Source organism: Gekko japonicus, unplaced genomic scaffold (genome assembly GCF_001447785.1).
Source record: "Gekko japonicus isolate JY-2015 unplaced genomic scaffold, Gekko_japonicus_V1.1 scaffold451, whole genome shotgun sequence".
In the NCBI taxonomy this organism is placed as follows: domain Eukaryota; kingdom Metazoa; phylum Chordata; class Lepidosauria; order Squamata; family Gekkonidae; genus Gekko; species Gekko japonicus.
Genome location: NW_015175983.1, coordinates 345,705 through 363,204, shown reverse-complemented (window position 1 = coordinate 363,204; position 17,500 = coordinate 345,705). Strand labels below are relative to the sequence as shown.

The 17,500-nt window shown below is 47.6% G+C and overlaps 1 protein-coding gene across 1 annotated transcript in view; it reads left to right on the top strand.

Moving 5' to 3' along the window:
* FAM184B (family with sequence similarity 184 member B) overlaps nucleotides 1–17,500 on the top strand; it is a 98,322-nt gene that overhangs the window by 62,026 nt on the left and 18,796 nt on the right. The window contains exons 9-12 of the mRNA XM_015426267.1: nucleotides 1,912–2,124; nucleotides 5,894–6,047; nucleotides 11,268–11,380; nucleotides 15,510–15,694. Of these exons, the coding sequence (XP_015281753.1) occupies nucleotides 1,912–2,124; nucleotides 5,894–6,047; nucleotides 11,268–11,380; nucleotides 15,510–15,694 (665 nt within the window). The remainder of the gene's footprint in view (nucleotides 1–1,911; nucleotides 2,125–5,893; nucleotides 6,048–11,267; nucleotides 11,381–15,509; nucleotides 15,695–17,500) is intronic.

Genomic DNA, 17,500 nt, shown 5'->3' with positions numbered 1-17,500 from the left:
CCGGAAATTTTGAAGCTCAGAAAAAAACCCAGTTTTTTCCCGTTTTTTTTTTTCCTGGGAAAAAAATGGAAATTTTCGGGAAAATTGAAAAAAATTCTACATTAGCACTTCTACATTAGCACTTCCAGATTGAAAGTCATTCTGTTACTTTAGGAACATAAAATATGACAATGGACCATTTTACTTGGCATGAAATTATCGCAACTAGCATATTAAAAATATAGTGTATCCAAACAGTTATTACAAACAGAATTTACTTTTAAAATAATATTTATTTGTAATTGTAACAAATGGAGCAACAATCTCCTGAACTGTTTACTAGTTTATGTGGAACAGACAAAAAAACCTCCACAAAACAATTTTTAAAAAATCCAGAAGTAACAATTAGTCATATTTCCTCTCCACAGTATTAAATAATTTTAAAAATTCTCATAAACAGAATTGAAGAGGGGGGAAGTGTATAGAAGGGAGTGTGGAACTAAGTTTCAATGAATGGGCATGAAATTTAATCAGAATCATTTTCTGAGCTGTAATTATCAGTATCAGTTTCAGTCTCTGCTTCTGCAGCTACTCTTTTGTGTCCGTCATTATCCATTGGAGAGTTCAGTTTGTAACCCAGGACTTGCTTGTCCTCAGTGCACAGAAATTAGATAAATCTGATACCATACATATTTTTTAGAAATGATTTGGAAAATATTTGAACACCTTGTCTTAAAATATTTTATTCATCATGTTAAAATAAAACATTCCATAATCAATTTCTTTTCTTTTTTAGATTTTTCCAATTTTTCAGAAAAAAACAAAAAAGGCTTCAGGAAAAAAATGGTTTTTTTCCAGGCCTTCACACCTCTAGCTGACTGTGGTGTCTTTCACGCAGGGACCAGATTTTGTGGTTTCCCCATGGATGGCATGGCTGCAGATAAAGCGTAACAGCAACGGGGCTTCCACATGGCAGGTTTCCCTGTCGTCTCCCTGCCCCAATCCCCAGGAAACAGCCACCACACGCCCCTTTCCTGGGTTTAAAAGAAATCAGCACTAGAATATTGTTACATCAATATACCATTGGAACGAGAGGTGCAGCAGCTTCTCTGAATTCCCACCTTTCATTTTTTAAAATGTAAGTCTCTGGTTCCTTCCCTTGCAAAGATATGCCTATGGTAAGATGCACCTAGGGTTGCCACCCCCCCATGGGGGCGGAGATTCCCCTAATTTGGGGAGACGCAATTCACCATTGGCCAGCAGGCCAGCGGGGGGAGCTTAACCCCGAAGAGCCCCATCCCGCCCAATGTGCCCGGCTTGATGACATCACCTCTAGATGATGAGGTCATTACACTAGGCACATTGTGCAGGGGGCACTCTAGCATTTGGGCAACAACTCTATGGCAAAGAAGACTCCTGGAGGAAGACTGGACACACACACCCCCAGCGCCGCCAGCAACCAAGTAAGACCTGGCAACTCTAGACGTACCAAAATAACGAAGAGTCAATAAAGATAAGTTGCAAAAACATTTACTGTAGTAATTATGTAGTAAACGTTTTTGCAACTTATCTTTATTGACTCTTCATTATTTTTGTCGCGGATGTTGTTTTTGGTATTCCACTTCCTCCCAGTAGAGGAGTTAAGGGTTGAACGGACCCCACCCACCCGAGCTCTTCTTTCCTTGCCTTAAGTAGCCATGGGGGACTGTTCACTTTTTTTTTTAACTGGGAAATCCTGACCATGGGGCCCTCCGCATGCAGTCAAAACCTGAGCCTAGCTCACCAGCAAACACATTTTCAAAGCCCACAGTTATAAACTGTCGTGTCTTTTTGATGAAGTGATACTTTAAAGGGCTTGTAATGGCACAGCTGTTGCAATGAAACGTGGTCATTCATAACTGTGTCCCCCTGAAATGTCCCCCTGAAATGAAGGTTGCAAAGCTGCAGCAGACTGTAGAGCAGCAAGCGAGCCGTTTCCAAGAAGCCCTCGGCGAACAGAACCGACAGTCTGGTAAAGAGAAAGAAAAGCTCTTGCAGAAACTTCAGGACACAGTTCAGCAAAGCCAAGATATTAAAGCACAGCTGGAAGCATCTCACCAGATGGCCATAAATCTCCTGGAGAAAAGCAAGAATCAGGAGCTCAAGGTTAGATTTGTGTAACAGTGCTGGTTTTATTTTTAATCAGGGCTTAATGATTCGAGTGGCAGAGCTACCATAAATTCTGTGCCGAGTGGCTGGGAGAACATGTGACATTTGTCTACGACCAAACACCTGCGATCTGGGGTTGAGAAATATTTAAAGCACATAATCTAAGTAAAAGAATTCCAGTATGATCGATTTCCATTAACTGAAGTCGTACTATGTTTTCTGTGTCCTTTGCAACCCATTCCTTCTCTCCAACCATTGCAGAGAAGACCAGTGCAGGCGGAATGGAAAGGGGGCTACAGGGTAATATTTTCCTTCCCTGAACACATTTCCTGTTCAGCAATTTGGTGGGTTCAATCGGTGATGCCAGGCTAAATCAGCCACTAGGGCTCAGGTAGGCCAGGTGAAGATCAAGCATCTTGGTCCATCCATAAAAAGCCAATTGCAAAGCTGGGCAACTGGTTTCAAATAGCAAAACCAAGTGACAGTGGAAGGGTTAAACCCTCTCTCTGTTCCCAATGTGGCTCTGAGGCAAACCAGCCCTGCAAGTCTGCAGTTTGTATTTGGGGAACGGAAGGAGACAAATGATATGCACCTTGTCTGTTTCAGCCTTCATACTGAATCAAGGACCGCAGTGCCACTCAGTGGGGGTTGGTGAGAGAAACTAGGAATACACACAAGGGGCACCCTGCCAGCATTTCAACAACTAATTGTATTCGCCTGGGTAAAGTTGAGGATCAAAAGTGTTCAAGCAACAAGGTTCCAGTTGCTAAAAAGAAAATTCCCATTGCTAAATACCCGCATTCAGTCAAGATTTCTACAGACGACAAGGGATTAGACAAAAGTACAGAAAAGGGAACACTGCCAAGTATGGTCTAAACATTGAACAATGATAGAATGCATGCTATAGAGAAATCTGTGCCCTTATTGCCAGTCAAAAATAATATCAACAACACAACTGTGTTCTTAGGTTCAGGTGGGTAGCCGTGTTGGTCTGAAGCAATAGAACTAAGTTTGACTCCAGTGGCACCTTTAAGACCAACAAAGTTTAATTCTTGGGATAAACTTTTTTGTAAAGTGGGAAATCCTGACCATGGGGCCTACCGCATGCAGTCAAAACCTGATCTTAAAGGTGCTCCTGGACTAGACTTCGTTCTCACATCTGTTTGTTAACTCTTTTATTTGCATGCTAATTTGCTGCTATTCACAGGTCTTACCAACTGCTTTAATCCAATCTTAGCTATAATTATTGCTCTTGACTCTAACTAGTCCTTCCTGGCAACTAACCCCCCACCCACCCTCTCTCTACTATATGTCAGGCTTGAGGAAGTCTGTTTCAGTGTATCTGAAGAAGTGTGCATGCACACAAAAGCTTATACCTAGAATTCAACTTTGTTGGTCTCAAAGGTGCCACTGGACTCAAAATTTGTTCTACAACTGTGTTAGGAACATAAGAGAACATAAGGGAAGCCAATGTTGGATCAGGCCAATGGCCCATCTATTCGAACACTCTGTCACACAGGGGCCAAAAACACCAGGTGCCATTAGGAGATCCAGCAGTGGGGCCAGGATACCAGACGTCCTCCCACTGTTGCCCCCCCCCCCTCCAGGCACCAAGGATACAGAGCATCCCTTGCCCCAGCCTGAGAGTTCCTATAAAAGTTTTTTCCTTGTTTTTTTTACAGAGAGCCAAATTACCTCGTAAACAAGTTCAGGAAACATTTTCTCTATTACTGTTTAGACTTCTGTTTCTGACACTTCATTTTGTTGCCTTTCCTTGTAAATCTACTATTTCATTTATCATCTGCACTGTAATGTGCCAAGTTATTTTCTGTGGGCCAGTATTGAACCCTATGACAGCCCCTGGCACAGGCAGTGCGATGTCCCAGAGGGGGCGAGGCGGGCAGGCGGGTCTGTGGCCGCCACTGATTCAGCCGCTTGGATCTTAGAGAAGGGCAGGAAGCAGAAGGCCCTCAGAGAACAGGGGCAGAAAAAGCAAAGACCTCAAAAGTGAGGAGCCTGCTGGGGGCGGGGGAGCTAAGAAAATATTGAAGTGTATTGGAAGAGGGAGCAGGCCAGAGGGAGGACTTCAACCGGGAATGGGAAAAGGGGCAGACAAAGGTTAGGAACAGTGTTCCCTCTAAGCTGAGTTACTGTGAGCTAGCTGACAGTTTTTTAGCCTCCAGCTCGCACATTTTTGTCTCAGCTCAGGAAGGAGGGCTCCGGAGCAAACTAATTCATGCAGCAGCCAAAGCTCCTGCTCACAACTTTAATGCCAGTGGCTCGCAAGGTAGAATTTTTGCTCACAGGGCTCCACAGCTTAGAGGGAACATTGGAGACAAGCCGAGGCCCCTTCCCCACACGCCTCCACACCCAGGTTCGCGACTCTCCCGGAGCTGCCGTCCATCCTCCACCTGCCTGTCTCCCCCCTGTAGCTGACAATGGGGACCCGTGTTCCCTCTAAGCTGAGTTGGTGTGAGCTAGCTCACAGTTTTTTAGCCTCCGGCTCACCCATTTTTGTCTTCGCTCAGGAAGGAGGGCTCCAGAGCAAATTAATTTTTGCAGCAGCCAAATCGCTCACTCACAACTTTAATGCTGGTAGCTCACAGAGTAGAACCTTTGTACCCAAGTCTCCACAGCTGAGAGGGAGCATCGGTTAGGAAGTCTACATATTTATTTGAAATGATTAGTTACATCTTCCGCTACAGGCATATTGTCGTTTAGGAGTAGTATTGGAAGTCTTACATCAACTTCGGTAGCTGTGTTGGTCTGAAGCGACGGAACAAAGTTTGAGTCCAGCGGGGGCACCTTTAAGACCAACCAAGTTGAGGCGGAGGTGGCAGGCATTCGCTTAGTCTGGCCTCCCCTGTTCACAGCTCCCCCCAGTGCGAGCGCCCTGCTGCTCTAGACGATACTATTTGGCAGGGGTCATTCCGTAGAAAAAGAGGTGCAGGAGCTCATTAGCATAACTCATTAGCATAACTCATTTGCATATGCCACACCCCCTGACATCACCAGAAGTGTGTCAGAAGGCAACCCCCACCGGAAGTGTGTCAGAACAACCCACCGCTCAGGCTCCACTGGACTGTTTTGGATTGCTGGCTATGGAGTGGGGGGGGGGACGTGCAGATCTGTCCTTGCAGAGGAGGGAGAGCTTGTACCTGAATAAAACTTGGTCTTAAAGGTGCCACTAGACTGTTTTGGTCCATGGGGGAGGGGGCTCTGCAGCTTACCTGACTGCTTCTTGCTCTGACTGAGGGCTGCTGGGAGCAGGGGGTGGGGCTTGTTGCATGTGCCCGCCCCCTGGGCTCTTTACTGCCGAGGCTCCACTCCTGTGTGCTCCTGCAGGAAATGACCCCTGCTATTTGGGCACTGGAGCTTCCTGTATCCATCTGCCATGAGGCACGGGTTTTCCTGTTATTGTATATTGTGCCATCTACGATATTAGTAGTCTTATAGCTCTTATTGTTTTGTGGATTTTATGTTGTAAGCCACCCTGAGTCCACTCGTGGGATAGGGCGGGGTATAAATTAAATAAATGAATAAAGAAGAAGAATTCTGCGTACAAACTTTCATGTGCATGCACACTTCTTCAGATATCTTCAGATAAGATAGCTTATACCCAGAATTAAACTTGGTCGCTCTTAAAGGTGCCAAGGCTGGACTCAGACTTTGTTCGATAAACTTTGGTAGTTGGCAAACAGCCTTTGATTAATTTTAGCACGGAAAGTACGATGCAAAGTCCCGGGCACGTTTCTCTTTGATTCAGGAGGCCGAAGAGCACTGGAAGAAGGAATCTAACGAGAGCTTCAAGGTCCAGCAGGACTCCTACCGGCGGGAAGTGCAGGCCTTGGAAGAGAAGGCCAGAGAAGCCTTGCAGCGTGAACTGGAGAAGAGGCGGCAGCGGCAGTCTTCGCTGACAGGTACCATCGGTGAGACTGCGACAGTGTCTGGCTATTTTTCGGCAGTGACGAGGGAATAGCGTTGCTTCCCTCTGTCTGTCCTCTGGGACTTCAGCTGCTTTCCAGTCGTCTGTTTTGTCGCTGAGTCTGACTGCTGCATTACCTTTTGTCGTGCTCTGGGTAGCCCCCAGGCCCTGTAAATCCAGTTGCCGTGTTGAGGAAGGACTTGAGGAGGAAGCGAATGCCTCAGATTTGGAAGGGCTGGGGGGTTGCGTCACGCCTCAGGCACCTCCCTCAGATCGATCACCTCTCCTTCTTCTCTCTCTCTTGGCTAGGGGATCGTCTCCGAAATCCTCCGCGGCATTCTCCCGCTTCCTTCCTTTTATCTGTCTTCCCCTCCCCTAGTGACACACCCCTTTCTGTTACTGCTGAGCCTATTGCCTCTTCCACCTGCCCATCACCGTGCTCTCCACTCCCTTGGTGCTTCCCCTTTTGGTCTTGCCTCCCTGTATATCCCCGTGTCTCTAGCCTTGGGCGGGGGCGTGCAGGGGAGTGCCTACTTCCGTTAAGGACGAAGGGACTGACGCTCGTTGTTTCGGCGTCTTCAGCTCTGGGGGATAAGGTTGGGACCCTCCAACTAACTCTTCCACTCGATCGGGCCCGCCCCCCCCCCCCCAGGCCGTGGCCTGCTGACGAACGGTGTCCGTGCCGGCCCGTTCCTCCAGCCCCGTCTCCTCCTGGTTCCTCCTGTGTCTTTGGGGTCGCGGAGGGAGGGGGTTGGAGTCTTGAGAGTCTCCTGGACTGCTTCCCAAGGCCCGGGGCCTGTCACCTCCATCGTCCGTCGAACCCGCTGCCCCGGGAGCTTTGTCGCCTGGGGTTTGCTGAGAGTCCGGCGCGGGTAGACACCTTTGTTACCCGTGCACTTCTGCAGCAGTCTCTTCGGCAAAACTATCTGCCAGAGCATAGGAAGGTGTGCTGGGATTTTGGCCGTTTCTCTGTTGTCGTGGGTCAGGCATAACAGCAGTGGCACGCTGGATCTCACAAACAGCTGGAGAAACCGCTCTGCCCCCAACTAAGGTTGTTTCCACTCCAAATTCTGAGAACTCGAGTTCGACCCTTTCAGCCAGGAGGTTGTGTGGCGTGCTTCACCACTCCGTGTGGTGGCTGGAGTCAGGGCTGGTCCCAAGTTTTCAGGGGGGGGGGCTCTCCTCCATGCTGTTTAAGGTGATGGCCCTAATCCCACTGGCCCAGCAGGCCCATAGCTACAGTGGGGCATTCCGGGGCTCCACTCCCTCAAATGTGAAGCACGCCCCACAACAGCTGCTGCCCCTCCTCCCCTCCTCCCCTCTCCCTCCCCTCCTGTGACATCAAAAGGGCCCTCCATCTGATCAGTGGAGCACGTGGCCTGCCAGTCGGCTGGAGGGCCCTTTAAATCCAGCAGTTGTTCTCTCCCTCCCCCTCCTCCAAGATTTAAAAGGCCCTCCAGCTGATCAGTGGGCCCTTTAAATCTTGCAGGAGGTGAGGAAGAAGATGAAGAAGAAGAGATTGGATTTACACCCTGCCCTTCACTACCCGAAGGATTCTCAGAGTGGCCATCGCTCCCTGGCATCCACACTTCAGGCACTCAGTAGAGCGTGTCGGCGGTTGTTGTTGTTGTTTTTACACAGTTTGTGCATGCGCATAGGCAGTCTTCCTTATAATGAAGATCTTTGCGCAGGCGCAGAACAACCCAACCTGAAAAGCATGCCCTGAAGCGAAGACGCCCCTTTTAAATTTTTACTCTGAAACTGGCCTCCGTGAGGTCCCGGACTCATCTAAAGCCTTACACTAGGCACTTTAAAAAAATTATTATTATTAACGATGGGGCGAAGCTTCACCCAAGCACATATTGCCTACTAAAAAAAAATGGTGGCTGAAAAGCGGGAACCTTGGGCTTCCGAACGGAAGTGGCTCTACACCGGCGGAGAGCGATCAGATGGGGGAAAAGCAGCTAGAACCGGAGCACTCAGGAAAACACCACTTGGGTACCTAGTGGCAAACTACACCAGTTTAAGGGGTGTTTGCGACGGTTGGCGATGGTTAGGGACGGAAGGCAGACGTTGTGCGTGTGATCACGGGTAAGTACTCCGATTCTAACTGACGTCTATACCAGCTTAAATGCCCCATCTGAACGCACCCCCTGTGAGGTAGGTGGGGCTGAGAGAGCTCTGACAGAAACTGCTCTTTTTCAAGAACAGCTGTGCCAGATCTATGGCTTGCCCAAGGTCATCCAGCAGGTGCAAGTGGAGGAGTGGGGAATCAAACCCGGTTCTTCCAGATTAGAGTCCGCGCACTTAACCACTACACCAAACTGCACGCATTCCTGGCAGCACGCCTTCCCTGAACTCTAAGTGGCGATTTCACTGCTTGGAGATCAGGCATGGGCAACCCCCACTAGAAAAACAGCATTTAAAGGGAACCCATTAATGCTTTTTTTCTAGCGGGGGCTGCCTGCGCCTGATCTCCAAGCAGTGAAATCGCCGCTTGGGGTTCCGTGGGGCATGTCAAATATGGATCCGTTTGCAGTGGACACCAATGAAAAGTACGTCTTGTTCTGCTCCAAAGCAGCCTGGCATTCCTTGTCACTGGGAGACGCTTTCCAGATCCTGTGGAGAGGGGACACGTTCTGTACCTTCCGCCCACTCCCACTGATGTCACAGATGTTAGGCAAAATGAGGGCAGAAATCATGGTAGCCATCGTAGTAGTCCAGTTCTGGCCGAGACATACACAGTCCCCCATGCTACTCAGAATGGCTTGAGGTAGAAACCATGTCCTTCTACCCCGCCACAATCTCCTGTGGGCAGGGGCCCTTCCCGAAGCACTCGAATATTCATAGCCTGCTGTGGCGTTCTCTTATTAGGGAGGACTACTTTTTCCAATTTGTAAAGACAGAAACTCCGTCATGGGTTGAGCTCCCCCACTGACCCCCAGCCCAATTTGAGAAAGCACACGGCAGTCTTGTAGAGGAGAATCCAACTTTAAAACTGTATTAATAAAGGAGGGAAGCACGGGCTCAACAAGAGTTTGAACCCCACAGCTCTCCCTAAGGTTACAATGGGAGCCATAGGGTTTTATACCCCCTAGAAATAAATCACAATTATTGGTTCCATCAAACTTTGTCATATATCCGTCACACCATTCTGATTGGGCTCGAACCTGTAGGCTGGTTTTTCTCAGGCAAAAATATACCTTCTTCAGTTGAACAATAGGCTTTCTTCTTCCCATTCTGTGAGATTCTAAAAAGTATCTAATTGTAACAAATATTAGTACATCATGCAGTGTTCTTCATCTAACGCAAGCAAACTGACATCAGGAGCATGCGCAGTTACAATTGGCCAGAACAAGCAAGGTCATCAGTTACTGCCTGTCAGCATCTGGTATTTTACCCAGGATGCATTTAAGCAATGAACCAGAGTGAATATCTGAATATATGTTCATGATTGATTTCAGTCACTGTGATTAGAATCATCAAAGGCACTTAACATATGCACCATGGAAGCGTCAAGAGCACCTACTAAGTTAAACTGACTGTTAGCCAGTGGCAGAGTACAAAGTGTTTCATAAGCAGTGTGTACAACACTTTAAATGTGCTCTTTGCTTTTGAAAACGGGGTAGATTCGGCTGCCAACAGGAATTTAAGGATTTCCAAACCTCCTCTCTGGTTCCCTTTCTGGTAAAGTAACCCAGGGTCTAGGCTTTTCAGGGATCTATGTGGTCCTGAGGAATGATTGATATGACTTCTGTGATATATTTGAATAAAATAGGATTTATTGAAAGAGGAACACAATAAGAGGTTGGTTCTTATGTAACTGGCTGGGAATAAGGTTCTTGTACATATATTTGTCAACTGTATCACACACACTGTCAGTTTTAGTCCTTAAGATCCCACCTTGACAGGAATCTCTCACTTAGGCGACTACACAGTTTAATCTCTTGGTAAATTTAAGAACTTTAAAGTTTCACTATTGAAGATATATGCTGCTCTCTCTCAGATCCCACACAGAACTAACTGAACTCTTAATTCAATTTCAATTCAATTTCAAAACCTTTATTGACATAGAAACTGAACTCTCACTGACTGAACAACATCAACTGCTTTTTTCCAACTGACTTTCATAACTCTTTTCATCACTGACACACTCACACAGATCCACTTCAAAAACCCCTCCCCTCTCTGTCATCCACCAATCACAGCACACTTATCTCTCAATCATTCTACTCTGCTATCATCACACTTCAACCAAGCATTTAAAGGCACACACACACACTCTTAAGACGAGGAATCGTTACACCTGCATTTGACAGCAGATCTCATTTCTGCCAGATTTTCAGCTATCTCCTACATCTAGTCCATGGTGGTTTGGTGTAGTGGTTAAGTGCGTGGACTTTAATCTGGGAGAACCGGGTTTGATTCCCCACTCCTCCACTTGCAGCTGTTGGATGACCTTGGGCAAGCTATAATTCTGATAAGAGCTGTCCTTGAAAAAAAGAGCAGTTTCTCTCAGAGCTCTCTCAGCCCCACCGACTTCACAGGGGGTGTCTGTTGTGGGGAGGGGAAGGGAAAGGAGGTTGTAAGCCACTCTGAGACTCCTTCGGGTAGTGAAGGGCGGGGTATAAATCCAATCTCTTCTTCTTCTCTTCTTCTTCTTCTCTGTTGTCACACATCCTTCCCTCCTTCCCCGCTGTGAGCTCTGATGCCTATAATAACTAATACTGGCTCTCTCCCATGGCAACAGTGAGGAACTGAGGGAAAGGTGCAAAAGGAGCATAGAAAAGAGAAGGAACTCCCTCTAGAATTTTTGAGTTTCAGAATCTCTCCATGGTAGGCCTGTGCATGCGCAGTAACCCATGTGCGACCCCACAGGTGACCACTCAATGAACAATGATCACAGATAAGTGCAACCCAGTTTGCATCTGAATGTACATTTCTACCTGCATTAGGGTGCTCACGTGGATTCCCCTGGAACTGTCTGGATGCATCCTGCTATGAAGATAGCGATGTGCACCTCTTCTCATTGATGCATGACTAGAGGTGGACCAGGGATGTAGGTGTACAAGCGCACATGTATGCAAGAGAGCTTTCTTCTCTCTCAGTGTCCATTTTTAAGAGCCTTCTAGAATATATGACTGTTTAGCCTAAAGGCATTTCCACAGTTCTGCCCGCTCTTCTCCACTTCCTGAGAGTTTGTCATTGTTTCTAGAATCTCTGAGAACGGAGCTGGCTGAGCAACAGGCATCTTGCGTCGCTCACAAACAAGAAAAAGACGAACTGCAGGAGGAGCTGAGGAACATGATGGTCCTGAAGAGGCAGCAGGCAAGCTCCCAGTTCTTTCTTCACCAAAATGTGCCACTGCTGAGCAGGCGGTACCAGTTCCGCTTTCAAAATTAAAGTGCCTAAGGGGAATAGCGGGGAATTTTGGTTTGTATCTTGGTGAAAAAAAGAACACCGGTGCACTCTTTTGAAATTTTCTATGTGATCATAAGTATGCCCCTATTGATTATGTCTGTTTTAAGTGCCGTCAAGTCACTTCAGAGCGGTGGCGCAGGCGGTTAAACGCCTGCATATAACATCTACAAACAGCTGCGACAGCTGTTCGATTCCCACCGCGGCCAGAGTGAGCACCTGGCCCTTGTCCCAGCTCCCGCCAACCCAGCGGTTCGAAAGCACGATGTAACATCAAATGTGCGAGTAGATCAATGGGTACCTACCTTAGATGGTAGGGGGCACCCTCCCCCCATCGAGGGGGGTCCGTGGAGCAACGACGACGAGAGGCGAGGTGGCGAGCGGCGGAAAAAATGGCGACGGAGGCATAACATCTTCAAGGGTCCGGATGCTGGTGGAAGGCGGAGCCAGGAAAGACACCGGAGCGTGGAAGGCGCATGCGCGGTGGAGCCTTAATGGACGGAACCGGAAGCTGCACCGGAAGCGCGCCGAGCGCCAGAGAGGCCCGCCGTACCACCACCAGGAGGAAAGAAGCCAGAAGAAAGCCGTGCTGACGAGCCGATCCAGAATGTCCCTCCACTGGGTGCTGTTAGGACAGTCCCCACCCCAGCATATATGTGGCCTTAGGTAAGGGATAATGGTTAACTGTAGAGCCGCTCAGAGACCCCCTGTGTGGGGTTTGAGCGGGGTAGCAAGTTAAATAAGTTAAATAAATAAATAAAATAAATTTGTCTGTCTGTTTATCATTTCGATTTACAACAATAAATTCCAGCACAACCTTAAAACGATTCACTCAACAAATATCAAACATTAAATTAATACAATAAAACCGCTTAAAGGCTGCGATCACACGCGTCAGTAGATCCAACATAGGCACGAATGCCTGACGGATCTAAAGGGCGCCATCAGACAGCAACATCTGGGAAGTGTCTCGCAGTTGTCGGCAACCCGTGCTGCTCTGCTGCAGAAGCGGAGCTAAAAGACAACGGGGAAAGTATGGTAGTAAATGGGTTCCGATGGGCCACAGATGGACTTTCCCCTGTCTCATCGCTCAAGCACGCTCTCATGCCGTCGGGACGGTCTGATCATTCCATCCCGGCTCGGTGCCATTTCCTCCCCCCTCACAGTATGCGCATCATCACATACTCCATAGGGGGCCCTAAGTGCAGACATGCGATTCCTCATTTATGCGCATGGGAAACAAACAGCAAAAAAAAAAAACACGACTCACCCGCAGTTGCGTCTGATCACACAGTGATGGGCTGAGCCCACAACTATGAAGGGAGGTGTGATCTCGCAACTGCGGGTCAGATTCCTCCTGAGGGAATAGCCTCGCTTCCCCTCCGCTTCAGCTGGTGCGTGTGACCGCAACCAAAAATGGCTGAAGTGGGCAGTGCAGGAAATTTCAATTTTCAGTCCCTGCAGCCAGGAATGAATGAGCCGAAGTCGAGCCATTGAGGTCTCATTAATAGCAACAACATACTGCCATTATGTGACCTGATGAGCAAATGACCTCCAAAAACGTCCTGCTGGTAACTACTCATCATAGTTGGGTAAAGTGACAGCAATCTCCCTATCTCCCTTCTGAATGAGAGAGTAGTCGAGTTAGTCAAGATAAGCACATGCTCCAGAGCACGCAGTGTTTGTCCATTATTTTCAGTTGGTCTCTGATCCCTATCTACCCTGCCAGTCTACTGAAATTTCTAACGATTCCTACCTATAGACAAGAATCTCTTCTAGCCAGGATGAATGTGCCCCCATCAGCCATTCAGAGAAGCAGCTATAGGAATATCACATTCCAGGACAGATATTGCGGGTGTGCATGGGGAGAGCTTGGAACACTGGGTCATATGATCTTGTATTTCCTGTGGTATGACCTATATAGAGTGAAATGGAGGAGGAGGAGGAGATTGGATTTATACCCCTCCCTTCACTACCCAAAGGAGTCCCAGAGCGGTTTACAATCTCCTTTCCCTTCCCTTCCCCACAACAGTCACCCTGTGAGGTGGCCGGATCCAGTCTTCAGGAATTTAGGATCTGTTGGCGGAACTGAGATTCTACCGTTTTTTACTAAAGGATGAGGAACCAAGGATTACTTTGGTGGTGGGGGAAAGTGCCTCAGGTCACTTTTTAAAAGGATTTTTAAGGCAAGAGAAATTCAGAGGCGGTTTTGCCCCCTCTGCTTCACAACTCTGGTATTCCTTGGAGGTCTTCTAGTGGCCAGGTCTGAGCATGCTTAGCTTCTGAAATCTGATGGGATCGGTCTAGCCTAGACTATCCAGGCCAGGGCAAGGATTACTTTGGCCGTGGCAGAATTCTTCTTGGTGGTGATTACGTGGAAGGAAAAGATGAACTTTTAATGATGGGTTTAAGTAATTTTTTAGCATTAATTTCTAATTTAGAAATAAAGCAGAATTAATCATCATCATCATCTTAATAAATCCCTGGGCATTCTGGGCATTGAACGAATAACACCAGTTCAGCTCCAGAAGACAGTGTTGCTTGGAACAGCAAGAATCCTGCAAAGATACATCTGCAGTTCTTAAGAACTTCCCTGGATCTTGAATTGCAGAACATAATTTACTAGTCAAATATCTGACTGTGACAAATGATGATGATGATGTGCCTGCAGTAAAATTGTTCAAACTGACTATGAAGAACATCACAATGCAGTTGCAGCAATGTTGCACTGGAATCTTTGCAAGAAGTATGGCTTACCATCAGCCAGAAATTCATGGGAGCACAAACCAGACAAGATCATGGAGAACGATGAAACAAAGGTTCTTTGGGACTTCCAAACAGATAAACAGCTGGAGCATAATACCCCTGATATCGCAATTGTAGAAAAAATGCAAAATAGGATTGGGATCATTGACATTGCAATCCCAGGAGATAGCAGAAGAGAAAAGAAAGAACAGGAGAAGATCACCAAATACCAAGATTTATAAATAGAGTTAGAGCGCCTCTGGGAGAAGAAGGTTACCATTGTGTTAGTAGTCACTGGAGCCCTTGGAGCAGTGCCTAGAAGTCTCAAGAAATGCCTGGACACTCTAGGCATTGAGCAAATAACACCTGCTCAGGTCCAGGAGACAGTGTTTCTTGGGACAGCAAGAATCCTGTGAAGATACATCTACATTTTCCAAGAACTTGGCTAGATCATGAATTGCAGAACACTGTCTACCAGTCAAATATCTGACTGTGACAATTCATCATCATCATCATCATCATCATCATCATCATCATCATCATCACCATAATCATCATTTAGTGTGGCCTGACTTGAGACCTTAGGTCAAAGAAAGAAATATTGATCATACACAGGCCTCTATACAGTTTACATGTGATCAGTAGTGGCATACTTATGATCAGTGCTATAAAATTTTTTTTAATATGCCGTGTTCATTCAAATTCTATTTAAAAAGCAGAATTCTGTAGTTTAGATGAATTGTCCAAAAAAAGCAGATTTGCACGATCTTCATTTTGTCTCCCTCATCCTGCTGCTTTTACCTTTTTTGCACACCTCTTCTGGTTTTCGCTGATTGCCGAAGGGTGAGGGAGCAAATATGGAGCACTGAAGCTCTGCCCCTGGACCTTTCGAAATCACATTGGGCAATCCCTTTGGTTTCTGAGACATTCTCCACAAACTTCCATGCGTACCTTTGCATCCGTCAGGGCTAGAAATGCGGGGGTTTTGTTCTGAAACGAAAGCCGAGAGTATCAGAGTGCAAGACGAACTGGGCCTGTTGCCACATTCCTTTGAGGAGTGCCACAGAATCGTGGCATAGCTGCAGCCCTGATACTGCTTAATAACTTAAGTGCCACAGAGCGCTTTTCTCGAATGGAAAAGGAGATTCTTTCTCAGTCAATCCCATTGTCTAACGGAAGGTCCAAAAACTGGGTATCGCTCCTTGTTTGTGTTTGCTGTGTGAAAGGTCATTGCCGCGTCACGTCACGTGCAAGCAGCTCTCTTGCGAATGCCTCCATCTGTCCTTCCTCTTAGGAAGAAGAGAACCATGATCAGATACAGACTCTTAAAGACGAAGTGGTGAAATGTCAGAACGAAATCTGTGGGCTCAAGAAGGAGAATGCCCTTCTGAAGGACACGCTGGATCTGCTGAGGGCAGATGCGGCATTACAGAAACAGACATCTGGACAGCTTCAAGAACCAGAGGGCCAGCACAGAAGGTAGACGGTGTGTGTGTGTGTGTGTTTGACTCTCCCATAGCACATCAGATATCAGCAGCTGACTGTCTCCCAGAGGCAATTCCTGCCCCCTGAAAAGCACCCTATGTCTCTCACTTGCCATCCTAGGGGCAAGATGTTGTGTTGAACGGGAGAGAAGGGGCAGGGGGGCAGAGGGCTGGCTTGGGGGCCGCCTCACCAGCCTCCACCTACCTCTCACCATGGTCCTCTGTAAATAGAACTCTCGCGCCTTCAGATGCAATGATGGTACAGAGGGGAGAGGGAGGGGGCGAACAACTCAGACTTCCTGCTCCACAGCTTCCCCGTCTTGTTTGGTGTAGTGGTTAGGAGCGCAGACTGTAATCTGGGAGAACGGGGTTTGATTCCTCACTCCTCCACATGCAGCTGCTGGCGTGACTTTGGGTCAGTCACAAGTTCTCTCAGAGCTGTTCTCTCAGAGCTGTTCTCGAGAGAGCTCTCTCCACCCTGCCTACCTCACAGGGAGTCTGCCGTGGGGAGCGGAAGGGAAAGGAGATTGTCAGCCACTCTGAGACTCCGAGTGAAGGGCGGGGTAGAAATCCAATCACGTCAAAAACAGAATATTCACATCTTCCTTGCCTGTAACATTCACAATTCCCTGATGCAGAGAAAGCTTGTGTATTTCCTGGATGGGGAGATTGCAATTACTGTATTTCAAAAGGGGGGGGGGGCTGAGAGATGGAGGAAGAGCAAAAGTCTGCATTTACCATGGATTGATATATATATCAGGGGTGGCCAAACTGTGGCTCAGGAACCACATGCAGCTCTTTCACACATTTTGCGCGGCTCCGCTTCCTGGGTAGGCTTGAGGTGTGTGGGTGTTGGGGGGGGGGAGCAGAGAAAGAAAGCAACTTTAAAGAGAGCCAGTTTGGTGTAGTGGTTAAGTGCAAGGACTCTAATCTGGGAGAACCGGGTTTGATTCCCCACTCCTCCACTTGCACCTGCTTGCACCTTGGGCAAGCCGTAGTTCTGACAAGAGCTGTCCTTGAAAAAGAGCATTTTCTGTCAGGGCTCTCTCAGCCCCACCTACCTCACAGGGTGTCTGTTGTGGGGAGGGGAAGGGAAAGGAGATCGTAAGCCGCTCTGAGACACCTTTGGATAGTGAAGGGCGGGGTATAAATGCAATCTCTTCTTCTCTTCTTCAGCCCCCCCCCCACCAGCTGGCTTGGAGAAAGCATTTGTCTCTTTAAACCCCTTCCCCAAGCTAAGCCAGCCGGTGGCGGGGGCTTGGAGGATCTTTCCCCCTCCCCCTCCCTCCCCCCATCTATTTGCTTTCTCTCTCTCTCTCTCCCCTCCCTTCCCATCTAAAGTTAAATATCATCATCAATATTTGTTTTTACCCCTTTTTTATTTTTGGCTGTCTCATTTATAACGTTAATAAAAAGCAAATTTGCATCCTATCCAATAAAAACGTGCGGGTTATATTCGTTCACGCCTTGTGGCTCTCCAACATCTGACGTTTATTCTATGTGGCTCTTACGTTAAGCAAGTCTGGCCACCACCACCACCGATATATATATCCTACATTTCTCCTCAGGTGGGGCCCAAAGCACTTTCTCCCCTTGCCATGGTTTACAGCAAAAACCCTGTGAGGTGTGTTAGGTTGAGAGAATATGATTGCCCAGGGGTCGCCCAGTGAGCCTCCACGGTGTACTAGGTGTTCAAACCACTGTCTCCTAGTCTGACAATCTGCTACACCGGTGTTTCCCAACCTGTGGGTTAGGATCGAGAAGTGGGTCACAGACCAGCCCTCCCTAATGCTCCCCCCCC